Genomic DNA, 25,624 nt, shown 5'->3' with positions numbered 1-25,624 from the left:
ATTCAAAGACTAGGTTAGGAACATTCCTGAAAGTAGCCTTTTCATTCCAAGCCTCAAGATTCTTCAACCACCTCTCCAGACCGTCTTGTGCATCCACTGATAGGGGAAAAGAGTCCCCATACCATAAGCCTTTCCTCAGTCCCCAAGCCTTGCGCCTCTGGAGGCCACTGTAAAGTAGGGGGCAAGGAGAGATGGCCTAAATGGAGGATGACAGCAGCCCAATAACTCTTGCTAGGTCCTTTAGGAAAACCATTCCTTCATCAACACTACTCTCACCTAATTTTTTATTTTGGTCACCTTCTTCTGGGGGAGAATCAAATTGGACAAAATAGTATCTACCTGGAAACCCAAGAATGCTAGATTCTGAGTGGGAACCTTGACAGACTTCTATGTATTCACCATGAACCCCAGATTTTCCAAAAGCTTGATGGTCCATGCCAAATGTTCTTGAAGTTTGAACCTGTCTTGTGACATTAGCAAAATTTCATCCAGGTAAATAATTAGCCAGACGCACCTCTGTCTAAGGAAGGGTACCACTGGCTGCAACATCTTGGTGAAACACCATGGAGCTGAGGACAGCCAGAAAAAGAGACAGAGGAACTGGTAAAGAATACCCCTATAGCTGAATCGCAGATATTTCTGACTGTCCCCATCCATGGGTATTGTGAAGTAAGCATCCATTAGATCTAATTTCATTAGTGAAGTAGTGTGGCTCACTGGTTAGAGGCGGCAGACCCGAGAGCAGAGGACGGCCCGGGACCAGGGTTCGATTCCCGACGCGGCAGGTTTCTGGACCAGGGTCAGCGGACTCGATAATTCTCTCGCCTCGGTGCCCACTCTGATCAGCGATCACACTCGGCAACTCTGGGCATTAGCTTGCCTCATCTTCACTAACGGCCCCACCAGACCGCCGGGGATGCCTGGTCTCACCCTGGAGATACCCATTAAGGGACCATCTCTCAGGGAAGCCAGGAAGGGTTTCGCAGCGGTCGAAGCGCGGAGATACTCCCCCGGGAGTGATTCTAGCGCTATATAAACACGCAAATTAAATTAAATTAAATTAACCAACTGTTTGCCTGCAACATGTCTCTTAAAAGACGGATACCCTCCATCTTGAAGTGCCTGTAGGTTAGAAAACTGTTCAGCTCCCTTAAATTTAGGACAGGTCGCCAACCTTTCCCTCTCTCCTTACTAAGAATATTGTACTCACAAACCCTCCTGTCCTTTCTTGATCTTAAGCAAAAAGAAAAAATGATGGATGGAATGCTGAACAAATCAAACCTTCACACCCAGTCCAAAATCTGTTTCTTTGCTCACAATGAAAGCCAGTTTGGACCCAGCTATATGCAGAACAATCTTGATGGTGCTCCCCATGGGAACAGTTCAGCCCGAACTGCCAGACCAGGACCCCCCTTGGCCAGAAACAAGTATCCTAAGTATTACCCCTCTTCAGCCAGGCTGGCTTGAATCCAGTGACACAGTGAGCACAGGACCCATGTCTGGGAATACCCTTCCTAGTTAGGGTGACAAAAGCAAATAGAACAAATAATGGATAGAATGCTGAACAAATCAAACATTCACCTCCTGTCAGAGATCTGGGTTTAATGCATTGTATTTTGGCTAACCACACCACCCCAGTTTGAACCCAGTCATCTGCAAATCAGTCTTGTCCTGCTCCCCATGGAAAAAGGCCATCCCGAACTGCAAGTCCAGGTCCTCCCTGGTCCAGAAACAAGCTTACTGGGACCAGTTTCAGGGTATCACCCCTCATCCGCAAGGCTAGCTTGAGTTCAGTAGCATAGTGAGCATGGGATCCACTTCTGGGCATACCCTTACCACTCATGGTGAAAAAAGCAAAAAGAACAAACGATGGACGGAATGCTGAACAAATACTGGAAATACTTGAAACCACACCCTTTAGTAATCTAGAGAGGAAAATCAAATATCTAGGAATATATATCAACCCATCGTACTGCCTGCTGTATTTAGCGAGTTACCTTGGGTACGGTGACTGTGGTCAAACAGAATGTACTGCTGCAGTTACTGAATGTTTTTCAGGCATTACTAGTGGTGTTTCCAGAAGCTGTCATAAAGGCCCTTCAAAAGGTAATAGGTGCTTTTATCTGGGGAGGTAAAGACTGCAATGATCTTGAGGAGAGTTTCGCAAGCCAGCAGACGTTCTGTAGGGATGTGCTTATCTGATATAAAAAAGTATTATCAGGCTGCCCAACTGTGCATTTCTTTGTGAGTGGTTCCTATATGAAATGGAGCAACATTGGATTCACATGGATGCATCGGTGCAGGCTTTGCACTGTGGTCGAAACCCTGCCTCCCCAAATTTGTGAGACCACAAGTATGTCACTATTCTGAACTCCTTAAGCCGGCCATGCAGGTATATGACTCGGTCTTGAGGGGGCTGACCTTCACGTACTTCCCCTCCCCCAATACATCCTTGCCGATTAATCTAGATTTCACTCCTGATCTGGTTAAGGCAGACTTATATCACTGGTAGGATGCTGTATAATGCTTTGGGACCTGTTTCAGTGGGTAGATATTAATATAAACAAAAGCATCACCTCTGGGAATTGGATTGCATGAGCTACTTCCAGTTGCAACTTTGGGCCCTGCATCCATATAATAAAGTGGTGGCTCTCAGACCTCTAACAGCATGGGAAAAACTTGCTGGGTATAGTGGCCCGAAGGGCCTTATAGCTAACATCTAAACCATATTGATGGATTTGGCTGAAATTCTTGCGTGGCCCAACATGGCACACTGGCAGAAGTCCTTGGGGCAGGAGATTTTCGCATCTCAATAGGGAAAATTGTGGAGGGATATTCCATCCTTTATGTAAAAATGTACAGAACAGGAAAACCAAATGCAAGATAATGATGGGATGGTACATGACACCTGAGAAACTGAAACAGATGTATAGTACGGCTGATGGATTATGTTGGCGCGGGTGTGGACCGGATGCGGATGCTTTACATTTGTGGTGGGCCTGCCTGCGACTTACAATTTTTTTAAGGAGATTCTCAGCCACCTCTGGGGGGCTGATTGGCTTCCTACTGCAATCCAACTCAGGTAAAACAGATTCTAAATATCAGACGTCTGGAGATCAAATGTGTCACGAAGAGGAACTGGTGATTGATTACGATCAGACTTTGGCAGCGAAATAGGTTATTGCCTTGCAATGGAAGTCAAACCATATGCCCACTATGGCAGAATGGGTGGAGAACTCTGGAAGTTATTCATGATGGAAAAATTGTCTATCGGGCTTCTCAAGATGGGATACAAGTTTGATAAGATGTGGTGCCCCCTGGTTCACTATCTGCAAGCCAAGGACTTTGTGTATGACTGCCCGACATCACTATAGTTTACCACTTAATTATAGTGGGTGTGAGAGTGTCACTACTTCTAAAGTGTCCACACATGAATGCCTGAAATTAGTCCATTGAACTGTCTGAGACTGATGGAGGTCTGAGAGGGCCCCTGGCAGAATCGGGGTGGTGGGGGATAGGGGAGCGGTTGACACAATTTGTCTTGGTTTGTAATGCAATGATGAAGAGGGAGATATAGTGAATCCTGTCAATATTGTTTAATAATTATGTTCTATTAAACTGAAAAATCAATAACATTCCTTGGTAATAAAATAAAATATAGAAGCAGCTGGCTATCTTGCAAAGGTATTGTCCATGGTGTATCATTCTGTTCCAGTTGTAACATAGCCATCATATTGTGAAACAACACATTTGACATCTTGGAATGATGAAATTATTAATACACCATACACTAAGATGGTCGCTCTGTAAACACCAACTTGGGCAAGCATTTTGAATGCTAGAGTGGATAGTTTAATACTGCTAAAGCAATTCAAGATGACCCACTTAATGCTACTAAACGCAGTGGCCGTGTTGAAATGGAAAAACAATGATATATTATGAATAATCATTTCAAAATATACAAGTCAAACTTCCTGCCCTTGTTGTGACTCAACAGCATCTGATATAGCTTTTCCCAATGAACAGTAAGGCCTAATGCTTTTATCACTGGCTTGTCACTATAAAGAACGTAGGTTGAGCCCAAGTTTATTCACAAAACAACTACTGGCATACAGTCATAAAATTACAAATATGCACAAAAGTACAGCAGACAAAACAAACTACAATCCCTCATAAAACTGCATCACAAAGGTTTTCAAAGTGCACATCTACCTCCAGGATTGTAGCACGGGTTACCCAACACCGAATGCCAGGAATACGTTGGCAAACTCTAAGATTAATGTAACAAAATACCCATCTACCTTCTTTGTCTCACCCTAATGACAATAAACTTTTAAAGGCATCTAGTCTTTCACATATGCTTTTCAAAATAACAATAAATAAGTCAGGCCTATTGTCTTTGTCATAGCTTTTCATAATAAACAGATCAGCCCTATCACATCAGAGATACCTTTCCCAAATTAAACAATCATGCTTACATTCTTTTTAGTTGGCTTGTTACCATTCCAAAGTCAGGCCTACAATATCAATAATAAGTTTTCTCACCAGGCAACTATCACACAAATGGTCAGCAGTTATAAATATATATAAAATTACAATTGTCAAAACAGTATGCAATCCCTCATAGGCAGCTCGAACAAGGATTACCACTGTACACATGTTCTACTCTATGGGTTTATTGAGGTGGTCCCCCACACCAAAATCCTTGAATACTAAAAAAATCTGTGAGACTCCATGTAACAAATTACAAGTCTACAGCCTTCAACACAGTGTAAAAACAATCTTCCCTTAAAGGTTTATGACATTTATAAATACATTTGAGACTAATTACCTCATGCCTACTATCTTCATCATAACGTTTTATAATAAACCGACCAGTTCTATCATAGTAGACATAACTTTGTTTTTAATTAACCAATCGAGTACATAGCTTTTCTCAATGACCTATCACTATAACCAACTGAGGATGCTTGTACTGCACGTAAACTGGCAAACGTCAGGCACAGAGTCATAAAAAATAAAAAAAGATACAAAATAACAGATTATCACATTGCAAATACTCAACTCTAAGTGTTTGAGGAGGGAGTCTATTAATTGAATAAATTATCTTGTAACAAAATATCTGTCTAAAGCCTTTAACACATTCTATTGACAATAAACTCTTAAAGGCCTATTGGGTTTAAAAACGATTTTCTCAAAAGGCTTAATGCCTTTGTAGTAACTTTTCATATACATGTGTCGGAGCTGAAGCGTATTATTAAATTTTCTAACAAAAAAGTAATCAGACCAATAGGCTTCACTATTGGATTGTCACCATAGCCCAGTAAGGCCACTGCATTCTGCAAGAGATTTCTTCCAACGCAATGCAAATACCAAATTATAAATATACCAAAACAACCGTTTAAGTTGGCAAAACTAGAGGCTTAACAAGGATTATCGTAATACAGAACTGTCCTGGGGCTGGCACTTCATTTTAGCTGGGCATGAGAGACAAACTGATATGTATTAGAATAAGTTACTCTATGAATTGGTTTTATTACTTCTCTTTTTAACTTTTTATTGTACTATTTTAACTGTTTTATGCTGTGTTCTTTTATGAAAATTCTTTGTCGAAATAAAGATATTTGGATTGGATTGGATTATCGTAATTGAAATCTTCCATCCCAAGAGTTTGCCAAAGAGGGAAACGAGAGGTAGAACCCATCACCAAAACTCTTACCGAAACCAATAAACTGTAAAAATCCATGCAGCCCGACACCTATCTACAGGATTTAACATAAAGTAGTAATAATATACACTTGTATACCTATTGGATTTAACATACGATGTTCATAATAATTAAGTCAGTCCTCCTACGAGTATCGTAAATGTTCATTACAAAATATCAAAGCCCCTCAATCAGTAGTGATCCTTAACGCTCTTGTTCGGTTGATCACTTGAAATCCAGTGACAGCTGTGCTATCAAGCCAGTCCTGAAAAACCAAATATTCTGCCCAATCAGTGGTCTATTGTCAGATGGACACTGTGAAAGGCAGCTGAAAATGCCCTCGCACCTGTGACGAGATTGCACGTCAAAACTGAAAAAATCAAAATTGTCCAAAAAACAACAACATTTGCCTAAGGTGAATGGGAACTTTCTGTCTATTCTTTTCACTCCTGAGATCCAGATAGTACAATGCAATAGCTGTCCAGTAGCCACACTACTACTATCAGTGAAGGTTTTCCTGTTTGAAATGGGGTGGATCGTGTTCATCATGGTCAAATTAAGTTACTTCCGCACAATGGGAATAAGTGTCAATCATCATATGACCCCGAACCTTAAAAGTGGTTTTAGTACAATAATACACAATTAACTGTTACTTATCCTTTATACATCCTACGAAATTCATTCTCTTTCTCTCTCTCTCACTCTCTCTCTCTCCCTCCCTCCCCCAATTGACTGGGATTAGCTCCTGCCACCATAGGGTCAAGCACAGAACTTTGTGATGGCTGCATTAGTCCACTGAGACACCAGACCCTAGTCGTAGAACTGAAGAGATCAGTGCAAGCAGTGACAGGCCATTAGTTTACATACAAAATTGCACAAAACACAGTGCTCGAAAAATCATCTCTAAAGATGATGGAGCGTCAATTCGTGAGATAAAAAGGTAGAAAACTTAAAATACTTTTTCACCTTTATGTTGACTGCAAGATGGGAAATTCCACACATTTTGTGCAAGTTTCATTGGCTCCAGGAGAGAGAAACCTCGGATTGCAGGCAAATGGACACCCAACATGTTTGCAGGACTTACAGTCCTGTTTCAGGACCAAACTGGAGTTTGTGTCCAATACTTGGTTAGTGACCAGAGTTTGAGACACCTAAATCTGTTCCTAAATAGAAAAGAACAAGGTGGGCCAGATTAACTTTACAGTTCAGGGCTGCGTGTTACGAAATTCTTTGCCTATTCTATTAAAAATAAGCATTGGCAAAGCCATTAGGTCTCATCTTTGTGACGTGTTGGCTTTGCTAATGCCTTTTAGCCATGCTGTACAACATTGGCACAATGCTATGCAGCGTAGCAAGAATGTAAGAAAAAGGTACAAATTCACAGCCTGTGGCTGTGTGATTTAGACATGTGCATGCTTTATTGTACATGCTACCTACAAATTGACCTAGACGCCAGTTCTTTTTATTTACTCATCTGAGATGGATACAAGCAAACACTTTTAAGGTGGACAGGCCAGAAGCAATTGTCTGCCCGGTCCTTTTACAAACATAACTAACTAAATAAATAAAAAGGCCATCAGGGGGAGTAAGCGGGCAGCAACAGGGAGCAGGCGGAATGGGAGTGTATAGCAATAGGGAGTGGACAGGTGGGAGTGGAAAGCAGCACTCATGAAAGAAAAGTGAGTGAGCAGGCAGAAACACTTCAGAGAGAAGCACACAACCAAGAAAGCAATGTGGAGGAGAAGCACATAAGGGCAAGCACAACACAGAGCGCAGTGAGGGGGGGAGAAAAATACACAAGGGAGACATCTGGAAAACACAGGAACTCACATTGAGTGCTCAGTGGCATAAGAAAGGCCCCATCAGCCCCCTCAGCCCATTCAGTGCAGGGGGCCCAAAGCTTCAGGGGGCCCCCTCAGCACAGTACCCTGGCAAGAGAGCACCTGAGTGAGTACAGAGGGGGGCCTCTTCGTGTACTTTGCAGGTGGAGGGCCTCAAGTTTTGTTACGCCATTGGGAGTGCTAAAACCAAAAAAAGGTCAGTGTTTGAAAAGTAAGCAGTGGTAGGACACAGGTAATGGAGCTATTTTCCAGGGGAGGGACAAAGACAAGAAGAGGATAGAAAGACCCCACAAGCTAATGGATAAAAAGCAAGAAAATGAGAGTAACAATACAGTTAATCAATGGTAAGCAATGGGTGGACTTTAAGCCCACTGTAAGATGACAGTAGGTTTGTTTGCAAATAGACAGCTCGCACTGCCTGGTAGACTAGACCTGAAAAGTACCACATTTTCTCACTTTTCACAAAACAGCTGGCTTCTTAGTAAATGTGCTTTTAGTTTAACTCAAGTCTCTTCCTTTTTCCTATAGTCTCAGTGCCACAAGACCTGTATTGGGATTAATATTTGTGCTATAAAACCATCAGTTTAACTAGCAGGTATTGCTTTTCTTTATATTATTTTTGTTATATTATTTTTTTAAAGAGTCAATGGAACATAAGCGTCTCCCAGTGATTGCTGCTGGTTTTACCACCCATGATAAGCACATCAAAGGCGTATTTTGAAATAAACATCACGCTTTGTACTGCCCACGCCACCTGTTTAGTTTGCTCTTTGCATTTTGTTTTTTGTTCTTTCAACAATCGCTGTGCTGCCCCCTCACGGGGCAGCACATCCACGCAGAACAAGGCAGTTTAGTTCAAAGGCGGAGAGAGGTCTTCTGTTTAATGAGGCCTCGCTTTTGGACCCTTCCCAGGCTGCAGTCAAACAGCCCGCCCCACTGCCTCTTCCTTAATTGGGCCAGCCGAACTCCATTTCAGGGTTCCCGTGGAGTCCCAACCGCATGGTGCACCCATTCTTCTGCAAATTAAGATTCCAATAGCATCCCAGAGTACAGTAGAGAAGTGGTGGGGCACCAATTATAACATTCATAATGAAATAAGCGAAATATGTGACAATAGGACAGCAGTACTTATTAGGGACTGCTTGTATATACACTTAAATTGGATATTATCAGCAAATTGTGGACTAGTGATGTCGCTAATCAGAAACAATTGGGAAATATAACTGACAGACGATTATCACAGTCTACACCACCTCATAAAATGTATTTAACCTCAGCATAATAGGGTTCAACATTGCTCTCAGTAATGTCGGAGAAACTAAAGCTATCTCAAAATGACTTCAACTTGGCGGCTGACTGGCCCATTAGGCTACTAAGTATCAGAGTGCAACCTGTGAGACTCCACGACAGCTGCATGCCAGAGCAACAACAAACTGGCATTACAAAACAGAGGATTGCTTTCCAGAAGACATCACCAACTGCTGTCAACATTAGATGATCTACATTGAGAGTGGGAGGACGTTTTTGTGGAGAGTAGTGTATGTGTGTGTGCGTGTATGTGTGTGCAGGGGCAGCTGGTGACATTTGAAAGTGGTGGAGCATAAAATGATTGTCATACTGCACCACGGCGAGCGAGCGGAGCGAGCGATCCCGAACAACATAAGGGGAGTTGGGGGGGGGTCTACCCCACAAGAAGATTGTGAAAAAAGAGTAGACAAATGGTGCATTTTTAAGCAAATTTGAGAAAGAAGGAAGGTTAATAAAGCTATTGTGAAAGTGCAGTAATTACATTAATAAAGAGATGCCATATAACATAATTAGCTGCTTAGTCAAGCTTTCTTTCACCCCATAGTCCAGCAGGGTCTTGATACAAGACAGATAAGAGAAAAAGCAGTGTGGTCCTTGACCAGGAAGACACTCATATTTCATTGGTAAGAAGTCAAAAGATTGGTCAAATTGAAAACCTACGCAATCCAACAATTTGCAAGTGCATCTCATCTATGTTTAACAAGCCATGTTTTACGTAGGATTGGAATTATGAATCACCAAATAAACTGAGCCACTGCAATCAAAATCAACCAAAACTGTGCCTCAAGGTTACATATTGGCAGAAACAGTATAACACCGAAACACGGTCTAAATAACTATGAAAGTGACATATAAATATTGACCTGCAACTCAAACGCATGAATGTACTGTTAGCTGTTGGCAACATGCCCTAAGAGGAAGCATGCCAACAAAATGGATGAGGGTATGAAAAATAGGATACTTTTAGAAGGTAACGCCTTGATTCACATTTTTCATCAATCTCTACATGTAAAAAGTTCTAGATGACCTCTGAGCATCAGTGAACTCAGGCTAGACCACCCACTGACGTGATCTTTCTAGACATGTCCACGGTGAATGATACATTGGATCATGATCTTTCTGACTACCAGGAAAAATATCAGGGGCTCAGCCTTACAATGGCCCCATGCCAGTTCAGAGGTAACAAATGAGAACTGGCAACACCACCTAGTTACCGAGAGGCTCCATCCTCAAGGTTTCCCTAGGGTGTTTCCTTTCACTTCAGCACATCAGTATCTACTCCCAGCACTTACCAGAGTTCATCTCACAATATTCACCACAATTAAAGGTGTACACAGGTAATACGCATCACCTTTTCTGGCTGTGGACAGCCAACAACACTGGGATAAAATGAAGCCACAAATATTGTTGGATCAAGGTCTACCAGCTCTGCCTCCCTGGCACCAAAGTTGATGCAGATAGATGGCCTATCTGAAATATCCCTCCCATTCCAACAGCCTCACATACCGTGCACAACTCTCAACTCAGCATACAAAGTGAAAAAACATGGATTATGTACTACTCCTGACCTGTTTTACTCACAGCTGATCACAACCATATGAATGTGCTCTCACATTCAGCTCATGTAGCTGGGGAGGTCTTTCCATCTACTCCAGAGTAAACACTACATGGATCTCACAAAGCCGCTGCCCTATCACACTTGAACTCCTACAACATAGAGTATATTAAGCACCGAAGACCAAAGGAAGACATGCAGAAGGTTCAGGTTCCAAAATCAGGCAGCCAGACTATAATGTCACTTGAAATGCACTCACTGTCACTCAGTAGAGCAAATAATAACATTTGGTACTTTGCCCTGAAAGTCTTTGGCGGGGGATGGACTGTAATACTCGCAAGTGACCCTAAGCTACACCTCGAGCTGGAATTTAGGACTGCACAATGCACATCTGGTTGCCCAGACCAAGTTCCACCCCTAAAAACAATGGAGAAAGCCAACAAAGGGCTCCTGCAACATTTCAAAAACACCATTATGGCGCCTGAGGAATACGTCTAGCCAACTACCTTCCAAAGAAGCACATACGCTTCATCTATTTAGGGAAGCACTGAACCCCATCCTCAGCAATGAAAAAAGATTGAGTAAATACTACCCATGATAGACTAGAGAAGCCGCGTCGACCAAAACCAGATGCGCCAATCCTCAGAGCCGGTAACCTTTACTGTTTCCACCATAACCGGAGACAGTGTTGTACACACTGACACATCCCCAGAAACCAGCCTGTCAACATGGAAATGATCAAATAAAATAAATATATCACAAATATGTCATTTTAACAATCTGATTGAGTCAAAACACTGCAGACCAGTTGCTTTGTTAGTCCCTCCTCCACATCGATACCCAGTAATGCACAGCTATGTCCTTCACAGGCGTGTTTTCTTCCCTTGGAAAAAGCATTATAACACAGCTTATGGGCCATCTCAAAGTCATGTACACGGGACAAAAGGCCATCATCCACCCGTCCTAACTCACCAGAAACATATTCTCTGTTAAATTTTAAACTAGGCCCTTTTGTGCAAATATTCTCGTTTAAACTAGGATCTAGGATTTAGGGGCTATTCATTGAAAGCAACTGTTAATCAAGATAACACAGACTTGGCTGTCTTTAAAAACAAAAATGCTGCTTTTTAAAAATTAGTTAATATCTCTCGATATATTACAGCAGTGATACCCAAGCTTCCCATATCAGTGTAATTTATCAATATGATATGAACAGACAAGTTAACTCTTTAATCTGCCTTCAGCCCTACTGCAGGAGCGTGGCTTTCATTGGTGCAGCGTCACCGGGCCCGGCAGGTATATGGGGCACAGTAAACCCTAATAATTACTACACTAGAGCCCATGGCACACCGATTCATCACTGCCCTACTGCACTGCAAGGGAAAACCAAACTATAAGGCAATTGTGGGTAGAAAATAAACCAAGGATATTCCATTTAAACTGTAGCAACCGAGATGCCGGCTAAACATAAAGGGACACACACTTTGCACAATGTACTGGCTTTGCAATGAAATTAGTTTAATAAGCAACAATATGGGGCTGGCATGCTTACATACACAGAGTAACATTTTTTACTTTGACCTCTTTAAAATTGACAGCTTTTGGTTTATCACACCTGATAGCCATGTCCAGATGAAGATTTATTCAAACATCTAATCGATTATTTCATGTGTGTGTTGCAAAACACATTAATGCACATTAAAAAAGCACAACGCACTGTGACACTGGCATGTACTACACCACACCAGCAGCACAATGGGAGCACATCAAGAGGGCATTTTCGGCCATACAAGCATTGTATGGCACTACACTTACACCTACTAGGAATTCATACATGGAATCCTGCAAATTAAAACATGGTAGTAATTCACATGCAAGATGATGTCTATGTGCTGTGGATCGTCTGTGACAGTGAATGCGACACACCTCTGGCAGTAAAAGGTAAAGGCAGTCCAGGGCCTCTGATTGGCTGCCGTGTGCTCCTGTGACTCTTGACGTACTGGTGTCTGGGATGTGTGATCATTTTTCTCTAGACTGAGAGAGGCCTTTTGCGTGGGCACTTGGGACTGGAAGGCAGATAGTGCCACTGATTAGCTGGTCCGAGCTCACACTACCCTTGTGCTGGAACCTGTGCACTTGCAGATAGCCTTTTTGGGAAGACACTGAGGGCAAGAAAGCAGTCTGCTGCTGCTGATTGGCCAAAGTCGCGTTCATTTTTCTATAACGCCAGGGAGACTAGGTGGTTTGTCCAGAGATCCGCTGGCACCGAGACTCGAACCTGGTTCCCCAGTTCCAAAGTTGGCAACTTTGGCTGTAACAAGCCACATGACAGCTTGGCTGATTATAGGCTCAGGTTTCCAACAGGACCTCAAGCTGAGTCAGAGTCAGGCTTCAGGCGCAAGCCTGGCTCATGCTTTCAGTGGCTTGCCCACCTCTAGTGCTGGTGTTGGGCACCCAAAGAGGGGAGGCTGCCCAGGGCGGCCAATAGGTTGCTACTGCAAAAGGTTCTACGACCCATGCCATTCTAGCAACTGGGCCGATCCACACTCTCTATTTGCTACTCTAATACATAGCTTTTTTCAAGTTATATGTAATAAATATGAAACATAAGCTATAGCTACTTATACCATGTGCTTATTTGCCCCCAAAATATATCAACCATGATTATTGGTTAATGCTTAACACCAAGGTGGTGTACTCACTTCCTTAATGTGTTTTACACATTCCCCCAAAGCTGCAAAATCCTCAATGACATTTCACTCATCACCAGTAAAGGCTTAAGCAATGTATTAACCCTGGAGCTGTTACAATAAATCATTACCAATGCCATAATTTGTTTTATTAGATATGGCACACCTCAGTTGCTAAACGACATGCAACGAAATGTTTTGCCTTCCGTATATTTATTATAATGCTATTGTGCCTTTTTGTATGCCTCCTAATTAAAATTGTAATCCTACGATATATCTACAGCGTGTTTGTCTTTGAACAATGCACACACTCATATATCTAAAACAGATGTGGCAGCAAATAGACAAATAGGAATGATCACCCACCCAGTAAAATCGCAAGTTGCCATGCGATCCTCAAAGAAGCTTTCCTTGATGATCCCCCATGCTTGATGCAGAGAAGAAAAGTTCTTACGCCTCAAGTTGCCAGTATTGCTTGAATCTTGGGTGAAGCATTGTAAAATATGCAGTTCTATGCATAGCATAAACTCGACATATTCATTTATTCTTGGAGACAAGAGTGCGAGAAAGAGGGAAAACTGGGTTCGCTTTAATATACTCCTCCATGCGGAAATTACTCATCCTGCGGCTGAGACCGGAAAGGGTAAATATCAAATTTAGAAGATACTTCACGTCCTACCGGTTCATCTTTGAATTTAAATAATCAAGCCTTTACAACCCCTTTCACTCTGGACTGCCTCGCCAGACGTGGAAGGCCGGCTTCATCTGATTTGTCCAGGCGTCTCAGGACTCTTGCTCTTTTTCTTCGATAGGGGACATATTTTACCGGGGATCCTATCTGGTGACTGAACTTTCTACTGATAGGTTGCTGAAAATATAAAATGCTGTTTCCTCTTGCCACAAAAGACTGCAACCCTGAGACTACCAGAGAGTGTATCTCTTCCTTGTGTGACTTTACATCTTGTACATTTGCAATTTTTTTTCAGTTTGTATCTTCTATGTAACGCATGTAATCCTTAGTCCTTATGTTTTGCAACTGGTTCTTATGTAAAGCGCTCTGACACCTTCGGGTAAAGTTTGCGCTATATAAAATCGCATTAAATGTTCTCTCGTTTCTTGTAATCCATGATCACCCCCTTATTCATTTCTGGTGGCCCGCACTGCACCTTGTTTAGGCCTGTGTTTAGACAGAACGAGTAATTTCTCCAAATTCCTCCCAGAATATTGCTTTGAAATCCCATTTAACCCTTTCCAAATTATCATCAGTCCCCGATAAAACGCTCGGGTCAGCACATGAGTCAAAACTCATAAATAATCTCCCTGATTTTCTCAAAACAAAGTATTTACTCCTTTGCAGGCGACATATATTTTCCATTAGCACACCAGTCCTTGTAGAATACTAATGAAAGTAACCTAAAGTATCAATTATGCCACCCGATGCTTTCCAGGCTTCATATCAGTGTCATCAGTGTCATCAACACATTTTTTATTGCAGTCGCGCCTCCGGGAGGGGGGATGTCGGGGTGGGGGCAGTTTTAAAATTAAATTAAAATCCCTACCTTACCATTTTAGTGCCGCCTCGGATCCGTTGGCGCCCACATGATAACAGCCGCATCCCTGCTGGCAAGTTCCAAACCCTCTCAGCCAATCCTGACGCTCCAGCAGCGCCAGGATTGACTTAGGGCATGGTTACTCTCTACCCACCTCCCCATTAGGAGACTGAGGTTTGAGCCTTTGCTCAACCCTCGCTCTCCTAATGGGCATGCGCAAGACAGAGCAGGCACAAGTGTGCATGAGTGGGCATGGAGGAAAAATTCTCCCTCCGTCCCCACTCATGCACACTTGTGTTGTGCTGCTGCCTGCTGCCCCTTGTCCGACAATCATGTCAGTCAACATGACGCCGGACTGCCCACCCCCTTCAGACTCTGAAGGGGTTGGGCAGCCTGACGTCATGCTGACTGTCATGATTGTCAGTTCTCCCTCGGCGTCTCTGAACGTAAGTAAACTGAGAGTTTACTTAAGTTCAGAGACGCCGAGGGAGCTGCGGGTGCAGGCGGCTTGTGGGGCAATGCCCCAGCACCCTAATGGACGCACTGCCCCTGTGTGTGTGTGTGCGCATGTTGTTCTCCAATGCCCCCTTCTACGTCCTTAATTGACTCATTATTTTTTAAAGAAAACTTAAGAACAGTGGTGGCCGGCACAGGTAAGAGCAGTTGGGCGTGCCGGCTTGGGGGTAGGGGAAGTCGACAGATGAAGGAATAAGTAACATTAAATAAAATAATAAATATATAAAATAATAATATAATAAATATAAAACCACTTACCTTGCACTCGCAGCATCACCAAGTTTGCACTGCGGTGAGCGCAAGGTAAGTGTTTTTTCATTCTTTTTATATAATGTTACTTTTCCTGTTGTATGTCGACTTCCCCGACCCCACCCAACCCCACTGACCCACCACCTCACCGCTCTTACCTGTACTGGTCGCCACTGCTTAAGAACTAATGTGATAAAGTGATAGGAAGTTGAGGTGGAATCAGAGAAACTGATAGATGTAATAAGAAAGAATTCAGCAAGAAAAGGACTTCCTTTTGTGGAGAAAAGTAAAATATGGCAGAAAGCATAGAACATTTCAATGTGGCTTCTGGTGGCATGAGAGACCTAAAATGGAGAAGAGACATTTTTTATACACTGGAAGTATGGAGAGAGACCTAGCAAGAGTGAAGTAAAACAATTAGGAGGTAAAGAGTGATTGGTGAAGGAACAGTCAAGAGTGGGATCTTGGAAACAGAGAGGAGAATTTGAAGGGAGATTTGGAGTAGAATGGTATCCATGAAACAAACTTGATTGGAAGTGCACAGGGACCTTCGACCTCAAGGTACAAGTATAATCACCTCACGTTTCTGGACACTATATAGAGTATGCATTTAACAAGCACATGCCTGTGTAGTCAAGGAGTCGTGTATGCCTTTTTAAAAACACATTAATGTAAATTAGTATACTTTAACACAAGTACTTTATCAGCAGTAGTAAAAGACACAGAGACCTACAGATAGTATTATCACCAGCTGTAGTTCACACACTACAAAAAAGAAAGATTTTAATACGTCACTGTTTTTTCTACTTCACTATAGATATTAATCATGAGCTCTACTGTGTTAACCTGTTTTACAAACCCTTCCGAATATCGAAAAGTGGTGATATCTACTAATGATTTGCGACCGAATTACTGTCGCAAAACAGTAATACTTTACCACCAATTCAAAATTGGTAGTAACCCATTCGCAAATGAGAAGGGGTTCCTTCCCCTTTGAGAATGTTTAAATGTTTTAAAATCTGGCAGTTGTCTCATGGACCACTGTCTCATGGGACACTGCCTACTCTTAAAAGATACAACTTAAATGTTTTGTTTTCTTTCTAGGAAAGCCTCCCATTTTGCTTTAAGGAAAACGGACTGCATTAAAAAAAAGAGGCTTTATTAAAAAGCAATCACAGTTATGGTGGTCTGCTGAACCCAGCAGGCCACCACTGCTGTAATTCTTAGCTGGTCGCAAGTTGCGAACTCTCTGATTAATATTCATGAGTACGTTGATTTGCAATCCACTCGGAATCGCTATTTTAAAAATAAAACTGTCATACATTAGGAATTGCAGTTTCAAAATTGTGATTGGGTAACAATCGCAGTTTGAAAATCGTAATTCCTAATTTTGATACACCTAGCCCTGATTTCTCAATGCTGGAACTCCAAAGGATGCTTCTAGAAATTTTCTTCAAGAAATCTGCTCTGATATCACAAAGCATTTAATTCAATCTGCTAGAGATTTCTTTCCAAGGACTCTTATATGATAACCCTGATATTTGTACTTAGGGTCTAAATGATATAAACATTTCGAGGAAGTGGAGGGTGACCTTCACTTTGACATCCATGCAAGAAGCATGAATCTTGAAAGCCATTTCAAATTCATGATGTTACTTCTTACCTTGTACTAACATTCCATTTTAAGCCACATTTTTAGGGTATTTTTTCTGGGCGGTTGATGCAGGACTAAACTGTGTAAAGCTGAAGGACTGCTTAAAAGCCTTAAGTGCTGTTAGTGTTATCATATTTAGAGCAGGCATGTTCCTTATCCCTTCAAATAAACATCACTCACTTCTCTAACCGACAAGAATCGAGTGCCTCATCCTGTTTCCGTCAGCACTTCATATAGTCCCAAGTCTGGGCGACCTACCTTGAATGCAGAGGTCTCCGGTGCAGTTTTCAGACTCATGACTGAGCCCCTCGCAAAAATCTCCTCCATTCCTTGGTGGGGGCGCAATACACTCCCGGCTACGCTGGTGCTCACACTCAGGGCTGCACACCGACCAATCACTCCACGCCTCCCAGTTGCCATCCACTAAAAAAAAATACAAGAGGAGAAGGTGAAAGTCCTAGATTAATTCTAGCATATCTTCCAATCTTCAGAACATAAGATGGTAACAACATGACATTCACATTATCATTAAATAAGGAGACTAGTTGATCTAGAAAAAGTAAGAGGTATTGTGTGCTACAGTGCTTACAAAAATAAAATTATCTGAGGAAAAGTGTGGCAATGATTGCCATGATCTACCATTAATACTCAAATTATTTAGTTTGTCATGCACGCCACCAAAGTTAATTCTCTTAAACTCAAAAGACTTTTTTGTCATCATGGCAATGGCAACGTTTCAGCTTGTGTCTCATTTCAGTTTCATCTGCTCTGTCGGTTCTCCACATGTGCAATCTGTCTCTACTGTTGCTCAATTCTGCCATCCTACTATCCATCAGCCATTGCTACAACCCTTTAGAATTACTGACCCGTGCGCCATTCACTGCCATTTTAGTTCAACATGGCTGCACTCACTGTCACTCACAGCTTTGCTTCTCTTCCCATAAACTCTTCAGACTCATCAGTTCCACATTCACTATTGAGATGGGTGGTGGAATTTCCTACATAATCATGTCTTCAAGCTGAAGGAAATTCCACGGGAACATTATCTATAGGTTTTTAATTTTCCTCCATAATTTAGAATTTTTGTCATACCACACAAATGAAAATCAGTTTATTTACAGGTTTCCTCGCAATTTTGTCTAGTTGTTGTTGTAAGGTTATGAGCCAAAACTGGTTTTACATATTTTACTTTCCTCACTGCCAAACTGTTGACTCACTCTCTTCCCTGAACGGGCTTGGTCATTCACAATAAATGCACAAATGTTCTCAGCGACATTCCCTTCTGACACTGTCATCTTCGAATTCTGCAGCTATAATTGTTTTATCTTTAATATTGTTTCCTTTAGTATATACCGATCCTTGGCATCATAGTTTAATTACAAATACTTCATTCTGGACGGTGTTTTTTTCAATGCAAGTGTTGTGTGTACAAAAAACACAAAGAAAATCAGATAGCATAAACAGGAGCCTCGATCTCTTTACCAATAACGTTGCAAGAAATAGGAAGATTTTCTACTTTCCTTGCTCTCTAGAGAATACTACCGAAATAGTGCTGCATGGAGCCATCAAGTGTCCACAACATGCATATAGATTTCAAAACAAGGGCTTTTGCCCCCAATGACTATTATTCAATTGAGAGGAAATTGTTAATATGTTGTTTATAAGCCTAATTTAATGTAACAGGTGCAGTTTCATAAGGTCCAAAAGTTAAGGGCCTTCTTACGAGATTGGTGGTCTTCCAATGGGACCGTCACTGCTCTGATCTCAGGAAGACCGCCAAGGCCGTGGTGAGCCCGCCTGCTGGATTTTGGGTTTAATCTAGGGTGTGCGGACAGTGCGGCAGTGGTCTTACAACAGAGGCTGTGTTAGGCTTATATGAGAGCCTTAACAGCATACCGCTGCTGAGAGTGTCTGTCGCACGTTCCTGCACGGTGTGGCATGCCCCATGTCGTGCATGCCCAACCATGCACGAATTAGGGCGCAATTCCAGGGGAGCACAACATGTGCCCTCCGTAAACACCCTAGGCCCAGATTCGGCCGGTGGCACTGTTAGGTTCCCCTAAAGTGCATGTCTGCAACACTTTTCATGGTGGAGTCCCCAACATGAAAATGCCGGTGCTGATGCAGGTTGTAATATGCTCGGCAGTGCCAGTATCGGCAGACCCCTTTACACAACGCCACCGTCATGGGCTCTGGGTTCTGGAGGCAGTCCCACTGCCACCATCATAATACGGCAGGCACGACCAGCAGTGGTGGTGGTGGTCAGACTGCCACCACAAGTACCGCAGTCCCGGGACCACGGTACTCAAAATAAGTCTCTAAGTACAGGTCTAAATTTTCATTGCTTAAAATTCCCATTTTTGGAGGTTTTGTGCCTAGGATGCTATTGCTGTCAATAATCTGCATTTTTCCAGGAGGTTTAATTCCCTTGCTTCTCAAAAGGGTATCTTAGGAACCTTAAGAACTCCCATCTGGATTGTACCCAAATACTATTCTCATACATTCAAACTACCCTAGGCACCAGACTGCTATAAGACCTTGTTTCTGTCGCTCTATACATTCAAGTGATGGTATCAAATACACATGTCTCGACCAAGCTCTGATGCACTTCTAAGTAGTTAGAAAGAGTATGCAGAGATCATGAATGCTTCCACATTCGTCCCCCTACAGAGTGTACACCCCCTCTGTAAAGCAGGGTCCTTGAATACTCCTACTGTCAGGCAATGCAATGGGTCTGATGATTTTTCGCTGTTAATTCTGCATTTTTTTTAAAATGCTTCCACCAAAGGCAGGGAGTTCATCCGAAACACAGCTTTGCAAATATTTAGTTAAAATTAAAAAAACTTGAATTCTATTATTCTAAGTTGAATTCAAAATTAAATTAACAAGTCTTCTGAAGGCAGTCAAGGTAGCAGAGGTTCACTGGTCAGTCAGTGAGTGACAATGTAAGGCAAAGTAGTTATTCAGCATCCATGTTTGGTTCGTGGTCACTACAAGATCCAAACTTAACAAAGCATGTGGAAAGAGGGAGGTTGTTTTTCTCATATGTTTGCTGTGAATCACTTGCATTTATTTTTTGGAGCCAGTTGTATAAATCAGTGGGTGCCAAAGTAATATTTTCTCTTTCAAGGTTACAGGTAGTCACATGTGAGGTGGTGCAGAGGAACTTTTGTATGAAACCATGAATTGTAGGGTAATTTAAGTAGATAAAAAAAATATATGTAAAAAATAACTGTGATTAGTCATTCAGGCATATCTCAATACAGGTTTACTTATCTATGTTCTTACAGACCTACTAAAGGAAAGGTCCAATCCTTTGAGTTATTGGTTACTTAACATTCCATGTGTGTCATGACAAGTCAGTGGGATAAACAACAGTACTGTGGTTAACCTGAACAAGTATGGAGCGACTGAGGATCTATTTTGGGAATGTCTTCCTAGTCAACACATTTTTTAATTAGCAACCATTGTAAAGAAATGGGATGTTAGTGGGCACACCATAGTTGTGTAGAGCAAAGTGATCCTTTGCAACTTTCTATGAGCAGAGGCTGAAATTCCACATTAAACATTTACATTCGGAATGATTAGTGTATGGTAGGTAGAAAAAGAGCTCCTACCCGTGTAGGGTGGCTTAGAAGGTGTGTTTTTGACAAGAGTGGGCTTGAATAATTTGGATCTCTGAATTATTACTCTAGAGGATACAATTATCACTTATTATTAACATTTTCATTTTATTTCTTTATTGTTGGCTTGTTGCATCACCATCATCACCATATCACACTTTACAGGATTATCCAGTACATTCACAATTTGTCAAATATTTGACCACAATTTACTGTGTGCAATAGCATTTCTTATAGAATTTTACACATGGCTTAGTAAGAATTCCATTTAAATTTTTACCACACTTTAAAACATTCAGTTTCTCAGACTCATAAAACTACTTTAGGTGGGACCAAACCCTTCTCTCTCCACAAGATTAATATCAACATCTTCCAAATTTTAAGGGAGATGGATATTTGAGATGGTATTTACTTGGGACACAAATTAAAAGGCCACACATTTCTGAGAATCATGGCAAACGGAATTAGATCTAGAGAAAAGAGCCAGATAATTCTCCTGAGAGGAACAATATTTTGCTCATGTCACTGGAACTTTTTCTCACCCGGGCAAAGCGAGGTGCAGGAGATTTTCTGCACCGGCATCCCCTCGCAGAAAACACCGCCGTTGAGAGGAGCGGGGTTGGTGCAGGTCCTGGATCGCTTCTGCCAACCGCGGCCACAGCGCACATTGCAGGAAGACCACTCTGTCCACAGGGACCAGCCTCCATTCACTGGAAAACAGTTATGGTAAAGGATGACATTTTAGCTTGGTTTGGTTAGATGTTTCGGGAGTTGGAATAAAGGAGAGATGTGGGCTGATTTATTTAGAGAAACTGATGCAAATACTATCAAACCAGTATCTCAGAAATGACTTTGACATAAGACCATTTTTGGCACTTCAGAGGCAATGTCCTGTTGGAAAATTGACACTTTCCCCCTGAAGCCCAGTGCACTTTTGGAGAGGGGGGATAGGTTTTAGGAATAAGAAAGTAACATAACAACAACTATAGTTAATAAAGCATACAACGAGGCAAAGTGTGCAGAAAAGGCCTGAAATCCAACAAGCACTGATTTAAATGGTGGTCTAACTTACCTGTGTAGCACTATTCCTAGTACACAATGAGAGCTTAAATGTACCTACAATTGCTTGTTATGTCACATTGTAATTTGAAATTATAGCAAATATAACAAATGATTTCTCCTAAAATTAATTGTTTGCCAAACTCAATATAAGACATGGGGAATTATATATCCAAGGTGCATGAGGTGGCCCTGCCTAAATCAATGAACGTGAATAACCACAAAATATTGTTGCATAAACAACCATAGAGGGGATGAACAGAGACCTCTGGCAGCAACCGCAAAAATGGCGGAGTTCTCACATCATGAAGCCTTCATAAAAGGTTGCATGAGTGTTGTGCAAACAGAATATTGACAACAAAGATATCGTCCTGCAAAATTATGGTTTCCAGAATATTGATTGCATGAAGGTAAGTTTGTAAAAGTAAGTATAGGTTTACTATTCTTAACACTACATCTACATAGCTTAAAGGTATGTATATGCTTATAGTGCATAAATGTATATGTATCAATAGTATCTATTTGTTCCTTGAAGAAATAGCCATCTACAAGAATAAGAAATCAAGATGTTTCTAAATGTATAAGTCGGTGCTTAAAGCTGAGACGTTTCTTGACTATATCCAGGAGAAGTGTGGCTCAATGGTTAGAGCGGCAGACCCTGATGCAGAGGTCTAGCCTGGGACCAGGGTTCAATTCCCCACCTCGGCGGGTCTTGGGCTCAAAAATTCCATGGACCTGATAATTCTCGCCACGATGCCTATTCCAAGTATGGAGTCCCACTCTGCAACTCTGGGCAATAGCTTGCTTAATCTCCACAACAGCCCCCACAACGCTAAGGATGCCTGGCCTCCACCTTGGGGGTGCCCAGGAGTGGACGCCTCACAGGGAAAGTCAGGATAGGTTCCACAGCGGTATTTGTATAAGTGCCTTGAGACCCTTGCGGGCGAGTAGTGCGCTACACAAGTATCAATTTAAATTTTTTTACATTTTCACCCAGCACGAGCCTGTACTCTCTTCCTTCAATTTAGATATGGAACCCTGCCAAATCCGAGTTTACTTTCGAATGGGATCCTCCGATTGGAGGATCAAGAACCTGTAACGTTTGTCCTTCCACCAAGTAAAGTGAAGAACACATTCTCTTTTTTTGTCCCAAATATGTAATTCCTATACGAAGATGGCTCCTTTCTCTGTGCAGGAATTTATCAATTACTGATTGGGTCAATGGATTTGTAAGAGTGATCCCTCCTTGAGGAAATGAAAGCCGTTTCCAAATTTCTTTTTGGTGCATGGGCGATTAGACTAAAATCATTACCAAAAACTACTGGAAACGCAAACTAAAGGACTGCCATTTTTATTCTCATTTTAATGTATTCGTTATGTTAATTATTTATCTACCTAATTTTCTTTTCCTTTACAACTTTATGCAAATCTGACTTTGATTAAAAAGGTATTGCATGTTCTTTCTTTACTGTGATTATTGTGATGATGAATTTATGTGATGTGATTTGATTGATTTTGTGTATCCTGACGGTTAAAATGTCTTTTGATCTGTCAATAAACTTTGAAACTTTGAATAATAAATATATTTTTACTATATATATTTACCTTCATAATATCACAGTAGTTGATATTCTGGCTAAGAAAGTTTTTTAGGACAATTTTTAAAACTGAATATTCTGGCATATGACTGCATAAGATAATAGGAAGTGAGGTTCAAACCATTTTTGAGATTGTTTTAGAAGACAAACACTTACACTCAATTTAAATTAGTGCTTATTGCAAGTGCAGAAGTCACTGTATACAGCACACAACAGGCTGATTTATTAGCAGTGCTCGCACATCTGCTCAGCTCAACTAGCCAAGCTTTTAATCATTTTAATAAAGGTACCACCAAATAGCTGAAATGTCAGACACTAAGGGGGATATATACAACACAATGTCAGAGCACTGTGTTACGCCAAAATTAGTAACGCCACACTGAAACATTATTAAACTGCAAGGATGCGCAGTGTTTACAAAAGCGCAGTGCACCACTGTGTTTTCCCTAGCACAGGTGCAAATAAAGTTGCATATCACCAGCGCAGGCACCCTAGCACCACATTGCAAGGGTGCCGGCGCTGCAGAGGTGATTGTTTATGTGCAGGAAGAGACACCTTCCAGCACATAAACAATCTTGAGAGGTTATTTGCTCTTATTAAGTGTGCTGCAGAATGCATCACAGATGGAAAAAGCAAAAAACGAGGAGAAATTAAAAATTGCTCCTCGCATCGCAAGTCTAAGACAAGGTATTCCCTGGTCTTAGTTTTTGCACTGCCATAGTCTTGTAAATATGGGGCAATGTTAAAAAGCAATGGGTGTTGTGGCAGAACGCCCACTGCAACACCCATTGCATGCCCCTTTCACGCTAAGTAAAGCATGAAAAGGGGCCTTTTGTAAAAGGCATTGTTAAGCCATGTGAAGTGGCTTAACGCCACTCCATAAATAAGGAGAAGGGTATATCAATACCAGAACATCGCTAAAAGTGCCGTATTGGTGGCGATATCCCCTTGTACATATGCCCCTAAATCCCTAGAAAATTGATCGAATGTTTATCTCACTTGAAAAAAAGATAAGCTAAGTTGGTTTCAACCATCCCACATTTTTAAAGGCTGGGGAGATGCAGACTGCCCATTTTTCAAATATATGCTATATCATGGCCATTGTAGTTTTATAGATGACATAATCTTGAGTAAATTAAAAGTATAATCGTTTCTCATTTTTACCCTACACACGTTGTTCAAGCATTTTAGAACTCACAATGGGAGCCTCAGATTGCAGGAGGGCCACTGAGCTAAAAAGCTTCTCATCATCGAAGTCTAGTTCACTTAAGCTATAGACTTCATCATGAGCCAATTATTTAAGAAATCTTTAATGAATCAAAAGCATTCAAGCTTGATTTACAAACTGTAATAAGGTCACAAATATGCCTAAGCTATATATACATATGCCTTGATTTTAGAACTCCAATTTGCTTAAGCTTGCTAAATATGATTGAAAAGTGATATGGTACAATTCCTAGAAAGGAGTAGGCAATGGTTGAAGATGTGGATTCTCTTGTCATTTGGTGATCTCATCTTTTTTCTTTCTCTTCGCTCCTAGAGATTTGTTGGACTAGGCCCTTTTTGTAGGGTCATCCCTGAACTTTTTGCCTTCCTCCTAGCCTTTTGTCTGACATGGTGTTTGTGGCTTTAGGACTCTGGGCACTTTAGCACTGCTGTTCACTGTAAAGTGTGTGTGCTCTCTATGGTAACCATGGTAAGATTGGTCTACACCTGTTTGGCCCGTATACCAGGGGCTGGTAAATTAAATGCTACTGGTGGGCTTGCAGCACTGATTGTGCCACCCACCAAAGTAGCTTTGCAAACCTGCCTCAGGCCTCTGCCATTGCAGGGCCTGTGTGTGCAGTGTTACTGCTGCTGTGACATGGCACCTAAAGTGTGTGCCATGTCTGTGATCCCCTTTTTACTGCATGTCAGTCACCTCTAAGGTAGGACCTAGCTAGCCCTATGGGCAGGGTTCATTGTAGGTAAAAGGTAGGACATGCACCTTAAGTGTGTGACATATCCTTGTAGTGACAAACAGCCATTTTGGTTTATCACTACTGTGAGGCTGCCCTCTGATAGGAATGCATTAGGGATTCCCTGATAAGTGTTTCAGTGGTAATTCCTGATATGAGAGGAGCAGCGTGGTCAATTTTGGTATTGTTGGAATAGTAATAATAAATGCTGCGCAATGGTGTGCGCAGATTTATTATCACTATTTTAGAAAGGCCACTTTTAGAAGTTGGCATTTTTGTGTGCTATGTGTCAGCCTGCCTGATGTGGATTGCATGT

At 41.7% G+C, this 25,624-nt stretch overlaps 1 protein-coding gene across 2 annotated transcripts in view; it reads right to left on the bottom strand.

Moving 5' to 3' along the window:
- Positions 1 to 25,624, bottom strand: part of UNC5D (unc-5 netrin receptor D) — a 703,309-nt gene that overhangs the window by 369,684 nt on the left and 308,001 nt on the right. For both annotated transcript variants that reach the window (XM_086943775.1, XM_086943776.1), the window contains exons 5-6: positions 21,236 to 21,403; positions 17,329 to 17,493 (exon numbers count right to left, since the gene is read on the bottom strand). In XM_086943775.1, the coding sequence (XP_086799901.1) occupies positions 17,329 to 17,493; positions 21,236 to 21,403 (333 nt within the window). The remainder of the gene's footprint in view (positions 1 to 17,328; positions 17,494 to 21,235; positions 21,404 to 25,624) is intronic.

Source organism: Lissotriton vulgaris, chromosome 11, assembly GCF_964263255.1.
Source record: "Lissotriton vulgaris chromosome 11, aLisVul1.2, whole genome shotgun sequence".
NCBI classification, from domain to species: Eukaryota; Metazoa; Chordata; class Amphibia; order Caudata; family Salamandridae; genus Lissotriton; species Lissotriton vulgaris.
The sequence above is the reverse complement of the archived record's forward strand: the minus strand, read 5'-3'. Positions and strand labels throughout refer to the sequence as shown.